Source organism: Chanodichthys erythropterus, chromosome 8, assembly GCF_024489055.1.
Source record: "Chanodichthys erythropterus isolate Z2021 chromosome 8, ASM2448905v1, whole genome shotgun sequence".
Lineage (NCBI taxonomy): Eukaryota > Metazoa > Chordata > Actinopteri > Cypriniformes > Xenocyprididae > Chanodichthys > Chanodichthys erythropterus.
The window spans coordinates 8,453,949-8,477,533 of NC_090228.1; the positions used below are offsets into that span (position 1 = coordinate 8,453,949).

The 23,585-nt window shown below is 38.9% G+C and overlaps 1 protein-coding gene across 1 annotated transcript in view; it reads left to right on the forward strand.

The window, feature by feature from the left end:
- Positions 1 to 1,220: 1,220 nt before the first annotated feature.
- kcnd2 (potassium voltage-gated channel, Shal-related subfamily, member 2) overlaps positions 1,221 to 23,585 on the forward strand; it is a 131,543-nt gene continuing 109,178 nt past the window's right edge. The window contains exon 1 of the mRNA XM_067390949.1: positions 1,221 to 2,332. Within this exon, the coding sequence (XP_067247050.1) occupies positions 1,221 to 2,332 (1,112 nt within the window). The remainder of the gene's footprint in view (positions 2,333 to 23,585) is intronic.

The following is a 23,585-nucleotide window of genomic DNA, read 5'->3' on the forward strand; positions in this document are numbered from 1 at the left end:
ACCTCTGCAAACTGTCTCCATCTAGCGGCTTCCCCCACTGAACATATAGCAGCGCTGAATGTGTGAATCGATAACCTGAGACGTAAAAATATCCGCAACGCTTTCCTCCCAGTCTCTGAGCACGTCATTCAACACTTCATTGAGTTCCGGCGAAACTCTATTTAATAATATTTCAAAGAACGCCACTGAATAACTTTACACAATGCGCTCTATAGGATGTTCGCTTTTCCTTTTATAAGAGAGACAAATGCTAAGCATTTAAATGCAACACTACTCGTGGTACATTATGCACCATTCACACAGGCTGTGTTACATTCATATGTGTTAACCGATGCCCGTAGCACGTGACACGCCTCCAATGCGCCGTGAGCAGAAGCAACTTGGGCTCCACCGCAGACTCACAGATCTTCGTCGGTAGCGGATGAAGCAACTTCCAGCGAATCATTTGTTGCGGGTTCACTTTTTGTTCGGGCTACAGGCAGACCTTGCGAAACAGTTCTCGGGTCATTGGATTATATTTAACAGAAGCGGATAGGAAAGTGACATTCTCTGCTTTTGAAACACAGAGCGCGCACTCGCCAGGGTGGTCTTTTCTTCCTGTGAAAGGACCACTGTGGCAGGTTTCTCCAGTGTGAAACACAAAAGCTTTAGCCGGTAAAAAGGATGTCCTTGGATAACGTGAATCCTGAACCTGACTTCTAAACTTGTTGCGTTTGCTCTAGAACACCTCCGAGAGCGCATTTCGGATACTTATTTGTGCGTAACGGCGGAACAGCGATTCAAAGTGGACTATAACTGATGATCTGTGTGTAAAAAACTGCACTTTTGCATCAAAATCCATTTATGAGGAGGTGAGTTATTTCTCTTGCTCATGAGCAATAGGTTACACTGTAAAAATAATAATAAAAAATAAAAAAATATGCGGTGCATTCTCAGCCATTCATGTTTGAGCGAAAAGGCGGTCTTTTTTACGCATGCATACAAACACCATCATTCCTTTCTGCACTCACTGTAATTCCACCTTGCCATTCGACTGCTTTGATCTTGATAAATAATATGGCTCATTGTGCAATGTTCTGCTAGGCGCGAGAAATAGTCTTCCTTGAACTTTACATGAAGTGATTGCGCATTGTGTCTCTCCAGATGTCCTTTCTGTTCGTGCCGGATCTGTGAGCGCAAAGCCTGCTTCAGTCTCACCGGGTCGCGCACATTGGGTCAGCATGGCAGCCGGAGTCGCCGCGTGGCTACCGTTCGCGCGCGCCGCGGCCATAGGATGGATGCCCGTGGCGAGTGCCCCGATGCCGCCGCCTCCACGAGAAAAGAGGCGAGGTCAGGACGGCCTGATCATCTTGAATGTCAGCGGCACTAGGTTTCAAACTTGGCGGAATACTTTGGAGAGGTACCCTGACACCTTACTAGGAAGCACAGAGCGCGACTTCTTCTTCCACGAGGAAACCAACGAGTACTTTTTCGACCGCGACCCGGACATCTTCAGGCACATCCTCAACTTCTACCGAACCGGGAAGCTGCACTACCCTCGCCACGAGTGCATCTCCGCCTATGACGAGGAGCTGGCCTTCTTCGGCATCATTCCTGAGATAATAGGGGACTGCTGTTATGAGGAGTACAAAGATCGCAGGAGGGAGAACACGGAGAGGATTCAAGACGATGAGGAGAACGACAACAGCAAAGATATGGTGCCGCCGGATATGTCGTTCCGCGAGTCCATGTGGCGCGCGTTTGAGAACCCGCACACGAGCACCATGGCGCTGGTGTTTTATTACGTCACAGGCTTTTTCATCGCCGTCTCCGTTATGGCCAATGTGGTGGAGACGGTCCCGTGCGGCAGCGCGCCAAACCGGGCGAAGGAGGTCTCGTGCGGAGAGCGCTACGCCCTCGCGTTCTTCTGTTTGGATACGGCCTGTGTCATGATCTTCACTGTTGAGTACCTGCTGCGTCTGATCGCCGCGCCCAGCAGGTACAAGTTTGTCAAGAGTGTAATGAGCATCATCGACGTGGTGGCCATCATGCCTTACTACATAGGCCTGGTCATGACGGACAACGAGGACGTAAGCGGGGCCTTCGTCACCCTCAGGGTCTTCAGGGTCTTTCGGATTTTCAAATTTTCGCGGCACTCCGCGGGACTGCGCATCCTGGGGTACACGCTCAAGAGCTGCGCGTCCGAGCTGGGCTTCCTGCTCTTCTCGCTCACCATGGCCATCATCATCTTTGCTACCGTTATGTTCTACGCAGAGAAGGGCTCCTCCGCTAGCAAGTTCACCAGCATACCGGCGGCTTTCTGGTACACCATCGTCACCATGACAACGCTGGGGTGAGTCGATGTTGTTGTGATGCGCAAACTTGGGGAATGAGCGTGTGCGCATGATCTTCTGTCATGACTGCTTCAAAGCAGCCGTTTTACACAATTGCGTGAAAAGTTGAGCTGGAGATATAATACATCAAGGGCAGGGGAGATCAATAAAAGTGATATAAATCAAAGAAATAGACTTCCTCTGTCTCTCTCCTCCCTCCGGCCGGTGAGACAGAGGCTATCCGTTACTGCCTCATTGCTTGAAAAGACAAGATCTATACAGTTATTTAATTTAATTTAATTTTTCTGCAATATTTAGTGCCATATGCACACACACAACAAGGTTATTTTATTTAAAAAGCAACCAACAAACATAAAATTATACATAAAACATAAAACTTTTTTGTAGTTATATACTTTTTCTATATTGCAGCTTTATTAATAAATTAAATAACATTTTTATATTATTAAATAGTTTATAATGTATTTTACTTAAAGTATTTATATTTATAATAAATTTGATTGTATTTATATAGATAGCACACGTACATCTGCAAGATGTCTATTAAAGATCACTTTATCTTCATCAAACATCTGATAGACGTTTTTAAAATGTCAGTTTTACATACATTCTAAAATATAAACATCTTAAAGACGTTTTCTAAACGTCCATTTTACATCTAGCAGGAAACATCCTATAGACGTATTGCAGATGAGCAAACGTTCTATAAAAATACATATTCCAGATGTAATCACGCACATTAAATAGATGTCTCTGAGATGTACGTATGCTATAAAATATATAAAAACCTTCAGCAAGATGATAATGAACATTTAGATTAATAATGAACATCAATTTGTGTGGATGCCTGTAACACTGCATTTGATCAGTTTCTGACAGTTTAGGAAATGAGATTTTAGAGTTTTTAATAATATCTCTCTCTTATATCTCTGAATTTAATCACTGTAAAGGAGAAAGTGTGTATCTGTCATATGACACCTCACAAGTAGGCACAGGCTCTTCTGTCCTTTGGAAGCCTTGCTTGTTTATAACTAACCATGTCAATACGCCTTTGGCAGAATGTAGTAATTTCCCCACAGTCAATGAACACAGAGAGACATAGCTGATTCATGTGACGTTAAGCACTGAAGGCGATTACAATAATGCATTGCATACTGGTGTGTTATTCATTCATTAATCCCATCACTCGACACCTCAGCATGGCTTCTCTGAGCCTCCCACCTGTGCTGAATGGGTGTTCTCCATGGTGCTGAATCTGCCCACTGCATGTTGCGGTCGCCCCATGGCTGCACTCTGCTGCTCGGGAGACGACCAAGTCTTTGCTGGCGGACCGACACAGTCCTGAGTCACACTCGAGGGGATTAATCAAGCCGCATGCTACAGTACACATCCCGTGCTTTGATCGGCACGCCTTTGAAGTGCATTACTGTGTGTGTCATAACGTGTTCTGCGAGCATCAATCTGACGCCTGTGCCTGGCTGATATGATGCACATTTCAGACGTAAATGTGATTGGTTATGGAGTTTTTAGTTTTGAATTGGGACTCGTTTTATACTCTAGTTCAACAATGTGTGGTTCACAGCAACTGTCTGCTTCTCTTTGTATATGATTTCATGTCTGAATATAGTCTTTGACACACTGAATGTGACTGTTGTCTTTGACACAAGAAATGTCAGAAGTTCCTCCTTTAGACACTATGAATCTTTAATAATAACAAAATGAGGTTGTCAGAGGTTGTGCATGTCCCTGTGATATATAAAGAGTTCGAATCATTCTCATTCCCCCCTCTACTTTCCTGTCAGGTCTACATTACCCTATAAAGAAAATATGAGGCTTGGAGACAGCAGGAGTGAAGGGAGGGAAAGAAATCCAGTATGAGTGAGAGAAAGATCATATCGGCACATCTTATGTGTGCAATTTGTGTCCTGCCGTTTCTTGCCTGTCAAATCGGATGACATCAATGAGAAAATGAAATTACGGGCTGATGCTCAACACTGTCTTAATGTTAGGAACGCAGTGTGTGTGTGTGTGTGTGTGTTTGGGAGAGATGATGACTTGTTGGAGCCAGCTGGTTATGAACTGTCTTCCAAACAGACCCACAGCTGCAGGGCTTCAGTGATGCGGCCCATATACTCATCTCCTCTCTCTGCAGGCAGGCATGCTGTTCCTCATTTCAGATTTTATTGCATTGCCTCAGTGAGCCCATCAAGAGGAGCACGCAGGGGGGCTGTCGCTACAGCAGAGATCTGACCTGGTAAAGTCAAGTTCATCCTGTGATGAGCAATAGCCAAAGCTTGGGATATGAAATCGGGCTCTGTCTTAAGACTATTTCATGTTTGAGTGGCTACAGTTTGATCTGAAAAAGAAAAAACATTCCCCTTGTAGATGTCACAGAGAGACTAGGGTAAGGAGAAACCTTGCTTCTTAGGCTTGAGATCTCATCCTCTGGTTGTTGAGTTCATCCATTACCCCTTTGTCATGTCTGAAATCTTATTCCTTTCCCATTTCTCCTTAAACACACACTTGAGTGAGAGGCCAGTCCAGGCATTGCTAAACGACTTTACCTGAACTGATTGAACAAGAGCCTGGCTCTCTAAAGGTATGCATCACTTTTTAATGCCTCATTTCCTAGACTCGATGACAGGGATGGATCCGTGGCTCAGCGAGCAAGGGGAAGGATTTACGCGAGGTGGATGCTTTAGATTATGTGAACCTGGTTTTGGGTTTGGATTACTAGTAATGCAGCCATGTGATGCTCCTTTACCAAAGTGCTATTGAAATTTGAGAACATTTTGACTATCAGTGAGGTTTTACTGAGATAAAAACCAGCACTGAAGTGAAAGTCACGCTTGCTAGATTATACTCAACCCTCAGGCGTCTTCAATCTGTCCACATGAGAATGATTGAGAATTTTAATTATCTGTAAAGATAGCCTCTGTCGTGCGGAACTACACATAAGATACCTGAATGCCTCAGCCAGCTTTAGCCCTCAAAGTTATGGATATACGCACTAGGGACTGCTTCTCATCTCTGTCTAATTTTGATCTAGATGAAGTGGCTTCTTTTATCTCTGGCTGTGCTTAAAGTATGCTTAGAGCTTTACTGTCTGGTAATGTAAGATATGCTGGTTATCTCCCAGTTGGCTTAATATCATGGTGGTGAGAACAGAAACTGCATGGAGGTTCTTTTAAACCTGGCTCAGAAGTTCCAGAGTTATTTATTCAATAATATGTCACAATGTTTACTCGGGTATTTAAACTTATATAACTGCAATCCTGACCATAGCCGCGTTTCCACCTCATCAGGAATTTTCCCTAGGGACTTTGGGGTGGTACTCATTGTCTAAATTAAGTTCTGGGTAAAAATCTCCCCTTAGAAAGTCCCTGCTCACGAGGTACTACTTTTTCAAAGAACTTTTGGGGGTGGGACTTGGGTGCTGAACATGCTAATTGGTTGAGTTCACTTTAGATCACAATGGAAAGGCAAGGGGCTTTCACACTGGAGGAACCTTTTCATAGTTCCTAGAACTATTGGCGAAAGTACCCAGGTTTAGCCTTGTTCGCACCGCAGGAACTAGGAACAATTTTGGCTCTAGGAACTCCTTTTGGGGGAACTAAATTAGCTCCTACTTCAGAGTAGGGTCTAAACCAGCACTGTAGGAACTACCAGTGACTTAAGTGTATGTTGATTGGCCGAAGGCACATGAAACACCAGCACCCCCCATTTTGAAAAAAGCTGTGTACACACAGAGTTTATAGCTTATATATTAACTCCACAAACTCTGTGAACATGGAAAACAATGACAGATGGGCCTCTCGAGTTAAGGAGAAAATCCAACGCAACTTTGGACCAAGCGAAACATGATTATGTATTTCTACTCAGCTAGTGACATTGGATATCAACCACACGGCAAACACTAATAATTTTTCAAATGCTGTCTTTCATTGTATAACAGTTCTATCTATTACCATGTTAGACAGACTGTTAAATAAATCATAAACTAGTGAAGACGAAGAAAGTGAGCGCAGTGTGCTCAGGCTCTGGCATTCTCAGCGCCGTCAAAATAAAAGTCACAGCAACAAGCGCAGCTTACATCACTTCATAGTTCCTACTTGCAGTGCGAAGGCATCCAGGAAAATGGCCCTAGGAGAACCCCCCTAGTTCCCAAGGAACCACCCTTGTGGCTAGTTCCTAGAACTAAGTTCCTAGAACTAACTGGTGCAAAAGCCCCTGCAAACAGCAACAGGTCTGGGGAAAAAAGTTCCTGGGACAAATTGTTTCAGGTAATTTTGGTGGAAATGCGGCTCATGACTTACCTTTAGACCAGGGGTGTCCAATCCTGCATCTTGCAAAGTTTAGATCCAACATACCTGCTTGAAAGTTTTTAGAGATCCTAGATACCTTGATTATCTGGTTAAGGTGTGTTTAATTAGAGATAGCGCTAAACTCTGCTGGACTGCGGCCCTCTCGGAGCAGGATTGGATACCCCTGCTTTAGACTCATTTGCTGAAGCAACAGAACAAATCCATTCATTGACTCTAATTTGCCTGTAATCCGGCATCAACATTCAGCCCTCACAGAGTTCTTCTCTTCCCAAATGGGAATGCACAGAGCCGAGAGGGTGGAGACAAGGGATGGGACGTGACTTTGGTTCACAGCACGAATGGCCTCCGCTTCACTGGCCCCTATCGCCTCTTTAATGGACTCATTTTCTGGCATAGGCTGATTTTGCCCAGCTCAATTAAATCAGCGGCATTTTAATTGGCTTATGCACTGTCAAACGGGATCTATTAAGTGAGCAGCTGTCAGAGCTGAAGACATGCAGATATGAGTGCGAGGGAGAGAGAGAACGGTGAAGAGGGGTAAATACATCAGCTTTAAAGCACTTGGGTACAATGATAATGTCTTGTAAATGAAATGCCCCCATGATCCTCTACAGTACCCATCATTCTTTTCACTGAAATGCTCTTCTCTCAGTTCATTCTCCCATCTTCCAATCCTTTTTCATCCTCTCATCCCCCTTCTCCTACGGGGTTATGAAGGCACATAAAGAGTCCTACCGAGAGGTTGTAAAGAGATTGATGGAGTAACGTAGAGAGTCTATTAAACTCTCTGAAGTCACCCTGCATCAGGTCAGTTAAGGCCAGAGGTTTCAACACCCGCCAGCTATGTATCTCCTCCCCAGGATATGTCACACAGAATGGCGATTTGGTGGATTAATCTTTGATATTCATTGTTGTCACCGCGGGTTAAGCAATAGGCTTAATTTCTTCTAAGGGAAAAGATCATGAGTTCATAGTGCATGACCGAAGGCTTTGGTGTGGTTTTCAACACTGTGCAGAGCAAAAGGTTGTTACTTTGAGAGTTCATGCCAACAGGGTTGTAGTAAGGTCAGGCCATGGTATAACATGTGAAAGGGACTCATTATTGTGTCTGAAAGAGCATGCCGGTGTGGGGTTACCCTGATTAGCACAACTTGACCAGGCATCACACAGCAAGAGCACTGCACTGGAGAAATGCAATGATGCAGGTTTATTATTGATGATCCCGGGCCACTCAGATGCGTCCACCTAAGAAACAACTGGAAAGACTCAATGCCCCTGTTCTGGTGTAACCTATAGTGCATTGTAAATGATCCACATGACAGGTTACAGTTAACAATTGTATTTTGTTTAAAGAAAAACACAAACCAAAACAGAATGGCACAGCACATTCTTCGCCTTCGTCACTCTCCCCACAAATGCAGAGCTCATGGAAACCCCAAATTGGGACTTAACATACATGGTCGTAACATACACCCAGACCATAACACTAGGCTCATTGAAGGAACAGTTCATCCTAAAATTCTGTCACCTAATGTTGTTTCAAACCTGAATGACAATGAACAACCCCATTGGTTTTCACTGCTTTTGTGTTACACAGAAGAAAGGACGTCATATATTGGTTTTGAACCATGAGGTTGCGTAAACGTTTCCTTTTTGGGTGAACTGTCCCTTTAAACACTTTAGGTGAGAATCACTGTTTGAAGTTGTGCATTTGGCCACAAATAACCTCCTCTGGCTTGTGGGCCCACAATGTATCACAGAGGTCTGGTTTATGATTGCTGCATTCCCCCAGTGTAACAAGTAATTCATATAATGGTTGCAGAGAAGAAAAAAAAAAAGAGTGTTTTGACCAACTTTTTTTGCTCCACAGATGCACATGACATGTTTCATGGCTCAAATAGGAGCACAAGAGAAAAGCTGTATTTGAAAGATTTACACAGTGCCACAGCCACAGGGAAATAAAGAGCCTAGAATGAGGTAATTAAAGGCTCTTTGTCATGTGGAATAACCCCTGTGGTGTTGCTGTAGAGGCGCTAACTCTATTCATCCATCCATTTCATACTTGCGCTATTACTCCACACCGAGAGGCTAATTGGACTAGCGTCTCTCTCCTTAACTCTCGTTCTGTGTCTCTCTCTCTTTCTCAACTATCTTTTTTCTTCCTCTTCCCTTCTTTTACTCCACATTTTTATTCACTTTCTCTCTCTGTCTTCGTTTGCCTTCTCTGTGATGGTTCAAACACCATAAAAATGCATTTAAAGTGGAGCATTCTCTCCTCAGATGGCTGCCTTTAATCACTTGAATGTAACGGACAGAGGGCTTTCTTCCCCCTCCTCTTCCAATTAAGTATGTTTTTTTTTTTTCATTTGGATTTTTTAATTACTTGGCCTACAGTACCATTACTGTGGTAGCAAATTTTAAGTGCTTTAAATCACTCACCGATGTCTTAGCACACATCAAAACATTAAAAATCAAAATACGCCCTTGTTCAGTGGCTGCTCGAAATGACAGATATTGTGAGAGTGAGTGGAATGTAAAACTTCAAAAGTATAGACCTTTTTTCCCCATGATGAATTATGTTCGCTTGAGTGAGATCCAGGATTGAGATGCTGGAATCAGATCAGCTCTGTGTTTAGACAAATTCACTTCCAGATACATGGGATTAGTGACACTACAACATTTAGAACTTTTTCACTTTTTGTTCCTATCACCACGTTTTTTGGCTAGGTACAATTTTAGACAGCTGCATTTAACCCTGTACTAATGTATTTTTAACCCCTGGTTAAGGTTATTTTTAACCCATAAAAGTAAAAAATAATTAAGCTAGTTTTTAACCCTTAAAGGAACACTCCACTTTATTTTTGAAAATAGTCTCATTTTGTCTGTCTTAGTACACGATGTAACTACAGAAGAGTCAAGTTTTAAATAGGAAAAATACTGGAAATAATGGATTCGAAAATAGTAAAACTTAAATGTTTAACTCTAGGGGAGTTGGAAAATGAGTCTATTTTCAAAAAAAGTGGAGTGTTCCTTTAAAATCTTGTTCCATGTTTTAGAATGTTCATACTTGACACTGTATATCCAACCTGATCTCACTGCAGTTTGTACATATTTTACAAGGTGGCTAATTTGTACGACCTCACTTGAATGAAGTTGTACAATTTGCGGAAAATCGTATGCATTTTACGAGGTAGCTAATTTGTAGGAATTCGTACGAAGGACCACCCTTAACCCTGCCTCTAAACACTACAACTTTTAGAAGTTTCACTTTTTTGTTTCTGATCCCCACGTTTTTTGCGAGAAACAATTTTAGACACTACACTGTACTAATGTCTTATTAACCCCTGGTTAAGGTTATTTTTAACCCATAAAAGGTCAAAACAAAACAAAATACAGGTAGTTTTTAACTTGTTCCATTTTTTAGACTGTTCATACTTGACGCCGTACTACTCGATCTCACAGCAATTCATACATATTTTATCAGGTGGCTAATTCATATAAACTCGTACGACATCACTTGAAAGAATTTGTATGATTTATGGAAAATCGTAAGTATTTTACGAGGTGGCTAATTCGTAGAAATTTGTTCGAAGGACCACCCCTAATCCTGCCCATAAACATACTCATTACTGGGGTCTAGACAAATCATACAATATCGTTTGAGTGAGGTTGCACGAGTGAGGTCGTACAAATTCGTACGAATTAGCCACCTCGTAAAATACGTACAAAGCTATCGTGAGATAGCGTTAGTATATCTTTGACACCACAGTTTGGGGTTACCTTGGGGTTTTGTAACACAAGGCTATCCCCCATATGATAAGAGATATTTCAAACTTGCACTTTTTACTTTTTTTTTTTCCTTAACTCACGGTTTTACATTTTTTTCACAGCAAAAAGGGGAAAAATGTAAAATGGCAACTTTAAAACAACAGAAGCCCACCACACACCTTCAGATCATTCTTCTGCTCAAGTCCACATATAAGCACAGCCTTGATCCCCCATATTTGCTAGATCCAACCTCATTTTATTAATCTATCAATCAGAAGCACGAGCGCAAATGTGGAATTCTTCCCTATTCCACGGCTCATCTCCTCTTGTTCTATGTGTCCGTTATCTTCTCCAGGTCATGACTGATTTGATTTGTGTGTAATTAAGATTGTGGACTGCTATTTCCTATCATTTTGCTCTGTGTGTGTTTCCTTTGCAGTGCTCTGGTCTGCTCTGGACTAATTGAATTAATGCATTCATCTGTGTAGCGCTTTCTTTTTCCAGTTTCTCTTTTATTTTTTCACCCCAAAGCAGAATAATTCAAAAATTCATGAAGACACCTTGAGAAGTCCTAGATGAATGTATTGATTTGATCCTCTGTATTGAAAGAGAGTGAGCGAGAGTGTGTATGTTTTGGGGTGAAAATTATAATGAATTGGCTGAAATTCAAAAGGGAGCTGGAGTGTTTTTCTAAAGCCTGCTAATAGCAGAAACAGAGTGAAGTGGGGTAGTGAATATAAATTTGCCCTTTCATATGGAGATCTCCTGTGATAGACGGATGTGTCTTCATTACAGCCCTGCTGAATAGTGTTTAAAGACAGCAGGAGAGACGGCCATCAGTCTAGAGTTGGCTTTTTGTCAGTGTACATTGATTATGCCTCACTAGGTACAGAAGAGATGACCTGCTAAAACTGATCTGAAAGCAGCCTTTAACAGCTTGCAAACATGCTCACAGCATGCAGAATGACACGAGAAAGACAAACTGAGAATCAATGAGCCTGCAGTATCCTGCACCTGTGTGTGTGTGTTTCTGAACTCACTCCCTTTAAACCTTTTAACTTGACCCGTTTTCACAAAATCTTTTCATGCAATGCCACAGATGTTGATTTAATAATTTTGCTGGATGATATATTGTAAATTTTCCAAAGAAGTTGTAAGAGGTGCCTGGGTGTTGTAATTTATCCATCAAAACATAATCTGTTCTCGCCAGCTAGAGTGTCTCTAGTACAAACAGTGCAGAATTAGCTCTTAAAGTAATATTAAGTTTTTTTTTTGTTTTTTTTTTTTTATATATAGTAATAACAATTTAACAATTTTCCAGTTTTTACACGTTGATCTTTTATGCATATGTGCAGCCTATTGTTAAGTTGTGTCGTTTAAAGACATGTTTCTTTCTTAACTGACCTTTGAATGCTGACTTTATCTTTTTCTTGAACATACAGCTGGAACAGTTGCTTGTCTGTTTGAAGTTTGTTTTATGTTCATTGCGTTATGTTATTCTGGTAGAGAGATGCTGTACAGTCAGTCTAAATAGATCACTTGCATTCATTTTTTCCTGTCAGTGTGAATCTAAAGCAGGCCGGCAGGGAGGCCTTTGTTGGCCTTTACGATTTGGACTCAAATGAAGTGAATCAGTGGGAGGATGCCATGTAACTGCTGCAAGTCAGGCAGAACACTAGGGGGGACACTGATTTTACGGTTTGTGATACAAACACTTGAATAGGCCATTACACACCTTATGACACACCCGTCTCTCTTTTCCTTATTGTCGCTTTATTTTCCTCATTTTCCTTCTGTTGTTCGTTTCTTTGCTTTAAGGCACAATCAATTTTTCAGCTCAAATTGGAGCACCCACAGACTGAAAAGTCAGCAGTGCTAATGCATAAATCCCAAACATTTCCCATTTTAGATTTATTTCCCTGTCTTACAGCAATGTGCTGGATTCAATACTGCAATTTGACACGTAAGAATCTGTAAAAATTGTGTTTATAAAAATGCATTGGACCATTCCTGGAGTTTAGATTGTTTAACATGCATATTGTTCCAGTTAAAAATGTGTTATTTGAGCTTTAAAGTTTCTAAATTGACCTTTTAGCTGTGCCACTACAGTTCTAGGTGGTTTTGCATTACCATTGTAATTCCTTTTGGTGTTTTTACAATGATAACAGTCTAGTGACCAGGTTTACATGGTCTTGACTGAAATAAATTCAGCACTATTCTCGTGTTCACACGTTTAATCTTGTTGCTATACTTTAAAATAGTGTGTATTTTAACTTTTTTACAAGTTCCCTATAGACTTCCACTGTACTGCACACATGGTTGTTTTATTTGTTTTTAACAAAAAGTACTCAAAGAGGAATGTTCTATATCCTTCCCTATACCTCAAAATACTTTTAGAACTGGGAAAGCGCACACAGGAATACTTCTCAGGTGACTGGGTTCAGAGAAACATAAGCTGTATTGGTAAACTAACAGGTCTCATTACATTACGGCTCAGTGTCCTGTACTTTAAACACACGCTTCATCCTCTTTGACATTCAAACGTGACACATGTACTGTATGTATTATTTCCTCGGAATCTGAATGAATACATTCTTTGATTTGGCTTTTTTATTGGATTAGAAAGATTAATCCCAAAGATGACATGATTTTAAGATGGTTATGGTCAAACAAGGTGCAATTCTTTGATATAAAACCATAAAGATTTAGTCTTTACATTTCTAATGTTATATTTTGATATAAATGACTCCTGTTGGTGTGAGATTGACTGCAAAAAATGCTTTTCTTACTTAGTATTTTTGTCTTGTTTCCAATCTAAATATCTACAAATTCTTAAATCAAGATGCATTTAATAGATGAGTAAAATGACATACGATATTATGTCTTGTTTTGTGGGGAAATAACTTATCACTTATTTAGAAAACAAGACTATGGCATTTTACTACTTTAGTAAATGCATCTTGATTTAAGAATTTTTAGATATTTGGACTGGAAACAAGACAAAAATACTAAGCATTTTTTCAGTGTTGACCTTTCTGCACAATCACATGCCAACTTGGAATGATGCATCGGAACAGCCAATGAGAGATTGTGAATTATGCGACTAAGTGTGTTTCTAGAAATGCTGTTAGCGAAGCATTTGATACGTCAGGTATTATTTAAATTATTTTGAAAGTGCGAAGACTTCAGATTGCTTCTGGAATTGCTTATTTAAGTCCAATCGAGCGGTGCGTGTAATTTATTTAGCGCTTGTTGTACACTGTCACCTGAAAAACAAGCTCAAATTTAATCCGGTTTTTGGTGTATATTGAGAAATTACTGAGTGAGTAGGTGCTTGTAGCAGCTGTGGATATCTAGGTCATTGAATTTGATGCTCTTGTTAACTGTTTCGGGTGTCCTCCTCAGTGTCCTGTACTATAGATATAGTATCTTCGTTCCAGTGAAGGTAAGCCAGTGAAGATGGACAGCTGAGGTCGATGTGGACAGAACGACCGTAACAGGAGAGCGACAGAGAGAGAGGGGGGGGAGGAGGGTGGCGTTTAGAGTGTTACATGTCACCATGACATATCATTGGAAAACACAGAATCTATTTACCATCGACTGTCCTCTCTCTGCTTCTGTCGTTTCCCCCGACAGGCCGTAATCACTCCGTAACACACACCTCTGATGCTGTGTCCAAATATACACGCCTGCACTTGCAGGAAATGCGCAGTAATGAACTGCCAGTCAGGAAGATAGAGTGTGGGTTGTTGTGTGGTCAGGCCACATTGAAACCCTAAATTACAGTATGTGCTGAATGCTCACAGTTTCTTGCGGACGGCACTTTGTAAAGATGTGAGGACAGGTTGTGCTCTTTAATCCAAGATGGGTGAGATGGAAGATGATGAGAAAGAACAGGAAGTGCGGACTGCGGTGGTGGCCTCATGTTTTAAACATCGCTGCCATTCTCTTCACCGCCTGACATTCAGCAAACTCTGCGTCTGTCCGGCCTTGATAGTGTCTCCCACCAGGACGATCACTCCTGTAAGCTAATTATCATACGCACACATGCATGAATCACCTTCAGAGGATTATTTTTTATTTCCGTAAACGTTCACTCACACAGTGCTCTATTTTATTCAGTCTCGCTGATTTTACTGAGGCGTAGGGGCCAAATAAATGACACTTTTTTTCACCAGAAATATCTGCAAACTTTTTGAGTGCCATTCACGAGAGTGTAGTAATTAAACTATGCGTGTGCGAGTATGTCAAAAACATCAGCATACTTCACTGCGTAATTAGAAAGTTTTATGCTTTCAAAGAGAAAATCTCTGTTTTGGTTTTACGCTTCATTTCCAAACGCATCAGTCTTGGTAATAAACGACATGCTGCATTGGGAAGCGATGTGTGTGTGCCCCGCTTGAATTGAATCTACTTTATATTTTGCGGCTAATGCATTACGCTCGGTCGCTGCCCTCAGCACACACAGTGTGAGGAACTAAATGGTGATGGTTGAGTTTTTTGCTGGTCTCTATGGTATCCATCAAACTGATGGAGAGAGAGAAAGAGAGAGAACCACTGCTGTGATCGAAGGGAACAGTACAGGTCTTTGCTCTCTTTGGTTGCCAATTCAACCATTGGGGAAAGCGCCACATCTGTCAGTTTCATTTTTCACCTAACAGTCTATATTTTCAACATTCTGCTATCATAAACAGTATATATGTTTGTTAATAATAGTAGTAGTAATAATAATATAATAATAATAATAATAATAATAGAGTTATATAAAATATTTGATCTATAAAATATAAATAGTAAGAGTGTTGTTATTCCAAATAGCCTGATTTTGAGTGTGATAATGCTTTTATACAGGTTTAGTAATTTAATGTTGTGAAACTTACATTTTAGATGCAGTATTGCCAGTTTCTTTGTCTGTTTTTGGTCCATCATAAAAAATAGCTCCAAACAAAGCCAAAGAGCAACAAACATTAGTGGTGTTCCTGAATGAATCAAGGTTTTGGAAGGCACTAGTTAAATTTGCAAATGAATCAGCGTTTCCCAATGAATCAATGGCGTGAATTATTCAATGACTCAAAAAAGTCACTTGATTTAGTGTTTTTGAACTAGAGTTGTCAAAAGTACTGACCACGATATCAAGTCCGTACTGAAATTTTAAAGGTGCCATAGAACGTCTTTTTAAAAGATGTAATATAAGTCTAAGGTGTCCCCTGAATGTGTCTGTGAAGGTTCAGCTCAAAATACCCCATTGATTTTTTTTAATTCATTTTTTTAACTGCCTATTTTGGGGCATCATTAAATATGCGCCGATTCAGGCTGCAGCCCCTTTAAATTCTCGTGCTCCCCGCCCCCCGAGCTCACGACTACCTTAAACAGCATAAACAAAGTTCACACAGCTAATATAGCCCTCAAAATGGATCTTTACAAAGTGTTCGTCATGCAGCATATCTAATCGCATAAGTATGGTATTTATTTGGATGTTTACATTTGATTCTGAATGAGTTTGATAGTATGCTCCAATGCTAAAGCTAACATTACACGCTGTTGGAGAGATTTATAAAGAATGAAGTTGTGTTTATAAATTATACAGACTGCAAGTGTTTAATAATGAAAATAGTGAAGGCTCTTGTCTCCGTGAATACAGTAAGAAACGATGGTAACTTTAGCCACATTTAACAGCCCATTAACAACATGCTAACGAAACATTTATAAAGACAATTTACAAATATCACTAAAAATATCATGGATCATGTCAGTTATTATTGCTCCATCTGCCATTTTTCGCTATTGTCCTTGCTTGCTTACCTAGTCTGATGATTCAGCTGTGCACAGATCCAGACGTTAATACTGGCTGCCCTTGTCTAATGCCTTGAACATGGGCTGGCATATGCAAATATTGGGGGCGTACATATTAATGATCCCGACTGTTACGTAACAGTCGGTGTTATGTTGAGATTCGCCTGTTCTTCGGAGGTTCGCCTGTTTTCGAATCCACTCAACAGCGCTCAAAGTGTCATTTTTTTTAAATATTAGTACTGACTTGGTATCGTGATCAATAACTTTGACAACACTATTTTGAACAAATATGTATGATTCTGACCTTCTGGTGTATCAATGTGACCTACAGATTATATAATATTTCTGACTTAAATAAAAACAGTTAATTTAAATGATTCCACCTGAAGCACATATTTTTCCTGACAAGATTTTTAGATATTTTTTATGCCCTGATGTGCCCCTCATTACCTGTTTTGGATCTCATATTAATGCTCTTATAGATTTATTTACAGTTAACATGAACTGTGATTTTGACTGGTTTCTACATTCTTATACCTGGTACATTCTGATTGGCTGGTTGTGGATGGTTGTAGCTTTGTACTGGCTGAGGGAGAGATCTTAGTTGCTGTTATTGGCTCAGGGTTTGTGCTATTGTGTGAATACTGATGTGTGTGTGTGTGTGTGTGTGTGTGTGTGTGTGTGTGTGTGTGTGTGTGTGTGTGTGTGTGTGTGTGTGTGTGTGTGTGTGTGTGTGTGTGTGTGTGTGTAGGAACCTGTACTTCAGTGCTTTAGCCCACACAGCGCCTTTGTGACGACTCAGCCAAAACGGGCTCAAAACAATTTAGCTGAATCCTCGATACGCCTTTTAGATACAAGAAATGAAATAATAGCAAGATTGCCAGGGATCATTGATCCACAGCCGACTGTGAATATCAATGAAGTACCATTACACAAAGATAAATACGGTTTCAGAGTGTTGTGGCGCACCCCTCGCACACATAAACGCGCTCAAGCTTTTAGATAAAAAACCAGCAGACTGAAACGCGGGGTGACATGAAAGCGCCCGCAAGAAACAGGTGGAATCTAAGAGCTGCAGTCCCTAGAAGTCAGCAGGGAAAAAATGAGCTTTGGATGACATGGAGAATAGAGATTCTGTGTGAACCTACAGATGAAAACCATAGCTGTAATTTTAATTAGAACTGGCTTTACACAGAATTGCTGCCTGTTTATTTAAATGTCCTGGATCTGATTTCAATAGTAAAAGTAAAAATCCCATTTATTTTGCCCATAGAGAAACATATTGTAATGGTACTGTAGAAACCTTTCAAGAAAAAGCTACTGTTTGCTCAGTTTGTTAATCGGTGGTATATGCTTCTGTTGAAGCCATCTGTCAGCATTAATTCAACTTCATTTCTACAGAATCATGTTTAAAATAGCCCAGTGATTAACTATCCACTGATAAGAAATATGTGGCAGAAAACTCAGCAGTTGCTATTGTATCCCATGAAGCATTGCATCCCTGCAACTGCTTATATATTTGTGTATATGTGAATACTTTGTTTGTATATTATTTATATAAAATGTAATACTTATTAAACTTAATGTTATACTAATATAATACATATATATATATATATATATATATATATATATATATATATATATATATATATATATATATATATAATAGTTTCCATATAGATTGTATTTTGAATGTATTTTTTGTTACTTTTTTAAGCTTTTTTTATACCTTTTCTACAGAAGCTTGTTTCTGCCACTGAATAAAAACAAACAAAAAACTAATAATAATTGCAACTTATCTCACAATTCTATCTTTTTTTCTCACAATTGCAAGTTATAATGTCAGAATTGCAAGATATAAAGTCGCAATTAATATCTCACAATTCTGACTTTATAACACACAATTGCGAGTTTATATCACACAATTCTGACAATTCTTTTTTCAGAATTGTGAGTTATAAAGTCAGAATTGAGAAATATAAAAAAAGTCATTCTTTTTTTCCTCAAAATTGGACTTTATAACTCGCAGCTGCAAGTTTATATCTCACAATTCTAAGAAAAGAAGTCAGAATTATTACACATAAACTCACGATTGAGAGAAAAAAGTCAGAATTGTGAGAAAAAATAATTGCAAGTTTATCTCTCACAATTCTAAGAAAAGAAGTCAGAATTACGACATATAAACTCGCGATTGAGAGAAAAAAAGTCAGAATTGCGAGAAAAAAGAGAATTGCAAGTTTATCTCACAATTCTAAAAAAAGAAGTCGAATTACGAGATATAAACTTGCAATTCTATTTTTTCTCGCAATTCTGAATTTTTTCTCTCAATTCTGCAAAAAGAATTGTCAGAATTGTGTGATATAAAGTCGCAATTGTGTGTTATAAATTCAGAATTGTGAGATATTAACTTAGTTTATAACTTTATAACACACAACTGTCACTTTATATCACGCAATTCCGACGTTATTTCTTGCAGTTGCGAGTTTATATCATGCAATTCCGAGGGGAAGTCAGAATTGTGAGATAAAAAGTCACAATTACAGTTGAATCAAGTCCATACTTTTCTCCTCAAAGCAAGCTAAAAATCTTTAGCTTCTTTCAATGAGACAAAATAGGCCAAGAATAGGATTTTTTTTTTTTTTTTTTTTTTAAGTTACTGAAGCATATAATGCATCATATGGTAACAGGATGAACTATTTTCATTGTATGAATCAAACTCTATGTCAACAATTTCATTGTTTCTCATGCAAATAATAAAATGCGATAAACAATACAATCATGCATCATTAGGATAGCAAAATAAATGAGCTTATCATGAAAGGTTCTCACTGAAAACCGTTTAAGAAATTATTCATATCCAGTCCCACTTGTATCTTTCTCAGTATTCCCTAATTGGTCGTGTTCGTGATTACCTAATTTACTAATTAGCTGAGCGTGTTTTACATGTGTACTCTGAGGGAGTTGATACGAAGGATATAAAAGTTTTTTATATCTCTCTTTATCTGCAGTCACTGCAGGAAAGCGTTTTTGAACAAACTTCAGAGGCCTGAAATAAAATGAAAAGTTTAAATTTGCTTTTGTCTAACTAGATAAGAGTATGGCGATTTTCAGCGTGTGAGTGTCTGTGTGCAAATGGTGGTGGAGGTGTCAAAAGAAGTGAGGAAAAATGAAGTCATAGATGTGTATGTGTCGTCAGGAGAGGTTGATGTAATGGTTTCATAATGGATTTAGAGCGGTCACGGTGATCAGCACTGGATGACTTATTTAAATGTCGTACTCTCTTCTCATCCTTTGCTGGAGATGAGGCATAGAAAAGGATGAGGGGAGAGAGCGAACGGATATTTCAACGCTGTCACTCTTCACCCGCCGTTTCTCCTGGAAAGCTTAGACTGGATTTACGGTTCTCTGAGAGAGCTAAATCTTCATTCAGGTCTAATTTTAAGTCGTTACTGTTACATGACAGAGAGGGCCAAGGCAAATATCACCTGAAATGAATGGAAAGGAAAAAGAGCAGAAGGGAGTGATAGAGAGGCAGAGGCTGGCAGAAGGTATAATTTGGGGCTGGCTGTGAGTTTCTATACTGTCTAAAAAATAAAATGCTACACTGTAAAATCCTTTTCACCTATTTCAACTTAAAAACTTAATTTATAAGTATAATTAAAGACTATAGAATAACACAAGATGCATCACTCGTATTGTTTTGAATAGGAAAAAGTGCAATGCACAATATGGCAGAATAAGTCCTGCCTTCAAAATAAGAGCCAATCGCCGATTGGTAAAGTCATCACGTCACTGCAGCGGCCGTTAGAAGCTCTGGTTCCTATAGAAACAGTCAGACGCGCGTCTCTGAAATGAGATGCAAGAGACGCATGAGCATTAGCTTGATCTAGCCTGAAAATACAGTTCCCTTTCAGTCGGTCATGTTCGACGTACGTCAGTAGTGACTGACGAATTGGGATATCCCAATTCGTTGGTCACTACTGATGTACGTCTCCGTTCCCTGAAGGAGGAGACGGAGACGTAACCGAGATGTTTTTTGTCATGATTTGAGCATTTAGAAATAAAATTTATGAGACAGTTGTTGTCAGATTTCATTGGTGATTTCAAATATGAAATTTAATCAAAAGATTGGTGGACAGCTTTGAAGAATTTGATGTTTCCCCATTCAAAAAGATAGGAGCTGCACTTGCAGGCATTTCAAAGATGGCCGCCGAGTGAAATGACTTTGGTATAATCAACTTATACTTTTGGTTCATTTTAAGCAAGTAATACAGTAATTTTTATACAACAGTTGAGTTAAATAAAACTACTCAGAAGGTTGTGTAAACATTTAACCCAACCGCTGGGTTAAAACAACCCTAATTGTCCATTTTAACCCAACTTGGGTTGTTTTTAACCCAGCAATTTTAAGAAAAATATTTCTTAAAATTTAAGAAAAATGTTAAGAAAAATATTGGGAAAAATTTAAAGAAATTTAAAGAAAACTATTTGGTTCATTGGACAAAACAATATTAATGAATACTACTTAATGAAATTATTTTGACATAACACAAAATTAAGTTAATATTATTAAAGGGTTAGTTCACCCAAAAATGAAAATTCTGTCATTTACTACTCACCCTCATGCCGTTTCACACCCGTAAGACCTTTGTTAATCTTCAGAACACAAATTAAGATATTTTAGTTGAAATCTGATAGCTCCATCAGGCCTCCATAGGGAGCAATGGACACTTCCTCTGTTAAGATCCATAAAGGTACTAAAAACATATTTAAATCAGTTCATGTGAGTACAGTGGTTCAATATTAATTTTATAAAGCAACAAGAATATTTTTGGAGCGCCAAAAAAAACTAAATAACGACTTATTTAGTGATGGCCGATTTCAAAACACTGCTACAGCATTGTGAATCAGTGTGTCGAATCAGCTGTTCGGAGCACCAAAGTCACGTGATTTGACACGCGATCTGAATCATGATTCGACACACTGATTCATTTATGCTCCGATGCTTCATGAAGCAGTGTTTTGAAATCGGCCATCACTAAATAAGTCGTTATTTTGTTTTTTTGGTGCTCCAAAAATATTCTCGTCTTCATAATATTAATATTGAACCACTGTACTCACATGAACTGATTTAAATATGTTTTTAGTACCTTTATGGATCTTGAGAAAGGAAGTATCCATTGCTCCCTATGGAGGCCTCAGCTATCGGATTTCAACTAAAATATCTTAATTTGTGTTCTGAAGATTAACAAAGATCTTACGGGTGTGGAATGGCATGAGGGTGAGTGATAAATGACAGAATTTTCATTTTTGGCTGAACTAACCCTTTAATAATATTAGGTAGATTATTTCAATTAATATACTTTAATTAATTAAATCGGATTTTAAGTATAAATAACAGACAGACATGAAAGATTAAGAACTGTTTATTTATCAGAAAATTGGGCAATATAAATGCAGACGAGCCACTGATTTTCCAGGTACAGATGACTGGTGTTGTAATCTGTAATGTAAAATATCAGCCCTTGTTGCAATCTGCAGATTTTACACCGCCATCTCATTACGTTGCCACTATTAAAAACACATGAGAGAAAAAAACACACGAGTAGGCCTACATTTAGACGTTTTAACGGTTAACTGCATTTTTTTGCACTTTAATTGATTTTTGTGACTCTAATACCTAATTATACTGTGCAACCAAATGAATCATAGTTTGTTGTAAGAGTTAAACAAAAAGTTGAAATGATAATTATAAGGGCTGGAAAGGGAGCGGTGCATTTGAGCACTGGAAACGGCATACACTGTTGAATGGCAGTGATAGGCTAATAGTTTTAGCCATTAATTGGTCTACTTAGTTGGTGGTAATAACACACAACCTGGACAATTAACAACAGTTTTAAGAAATAAATTAAATCATCTTCCTTACATTTGTCAAAGAATTAGCTAAAAATAGCATTGTCAGATCGTCATTGTCGTCAGCCTCCACATTGTCAGCAGGAATCCAGTAAAGCCAGGCCTCGTGAACATAAATTAAGTTTACATAATAAATTCCATGAAATCTACAAACTCACAGAATGACTTTCTGCATATTAGTAATCCTAATGATTGCGGCGCCACCCAATCTTTCATGTGCGTGTTTGAGCATGTTTGTGAACCGTCCCTGCTGTTCCACTGGTTGGCCTTTTATGAGCTGAAAATAAGGAAAGTGAAATATGTAACACAGCCAGCCGTCTCTGTAAATCATATGACTGAGATGGAAATGAGGAGAGAAGAAAGAAAGAGAGAGAGTCTTTTGAGACAGGTAGATGATGACACTACTCTTGATCAGTATTTATGATCACGGTCACAGCGTAGTGATCTCAAATAAAAACCGGCTCAACACGCACGCACACCGCCCTGAAGTGCTGACGACAAGTAAACAGCCCGTTGCTGTATGCAAAGATGTGAGTAATGAGTTCTAAAGGACAGGAGGAGCGGAGCGGAAATGGGCCAGCCCGGCGTTTGATGACTGGGGTAATGTGGCACAGGAAGTGATGAATACATCGGTGGGCACCATTTGGCACGACTCAGCGCTTTTCTCCTGACGCAGGTCTTTAAGACAGCCAGATTAATGAATCTCTCTGAAATTAGATTAAAGACTTATAGCCCTCGTTTCTCTCTGGAACCAGACACGACGTCTTCTGAAATGTACACATGCAGATAAACGACAGATGCGTCATGGGTATTACTCATGTTTTTGGTCTTTATCTGGAATGCCACTCCAGATGCATCAATGTTTTGTACTGAAATGTTACATTTCTAAATGGTCAAAACTCCATTTATAGGCTCCATTAGTCACTACAGCAGGAAAAATTGACGTTTGTTGTTCTCGAAAGTGTGGCGTGTCAAATTTGAGCACGTTGAAACCGACATACAGTTTCATTTATTTGTGATACACATAACAGTTAAGCCAGTGTATGTGAATGGAATACAGCAGAGCGGGATGGAATCCCAGCACAAAATGCTTCTTGTTCTTTATTACTTATTTTTAATTTACATATTTACTTTTTTATTATTTTTTTTAAAATAGATTTTTAAATATTTTTTAACATAAAATGAATATAATTATTTAAATATTCTTTTATTTATTTTTATAAATGATATTTTAATCATTTATATATTTACTTTTCACACTTTTGGCATAAAAATGAAAAAGTAAAACTAAAAGAATAAAATATGCATTTTATATTTTTATGCATTTAGCATAAAAATTTAAATATTTATTACTTTTTCATATTTACTTTTTATATTTTTATAAATTTTCCATAAACAATGAAAAAAGTGAAACCAAAAGAGTAAAATATACGTTTTTATGCATTTAACC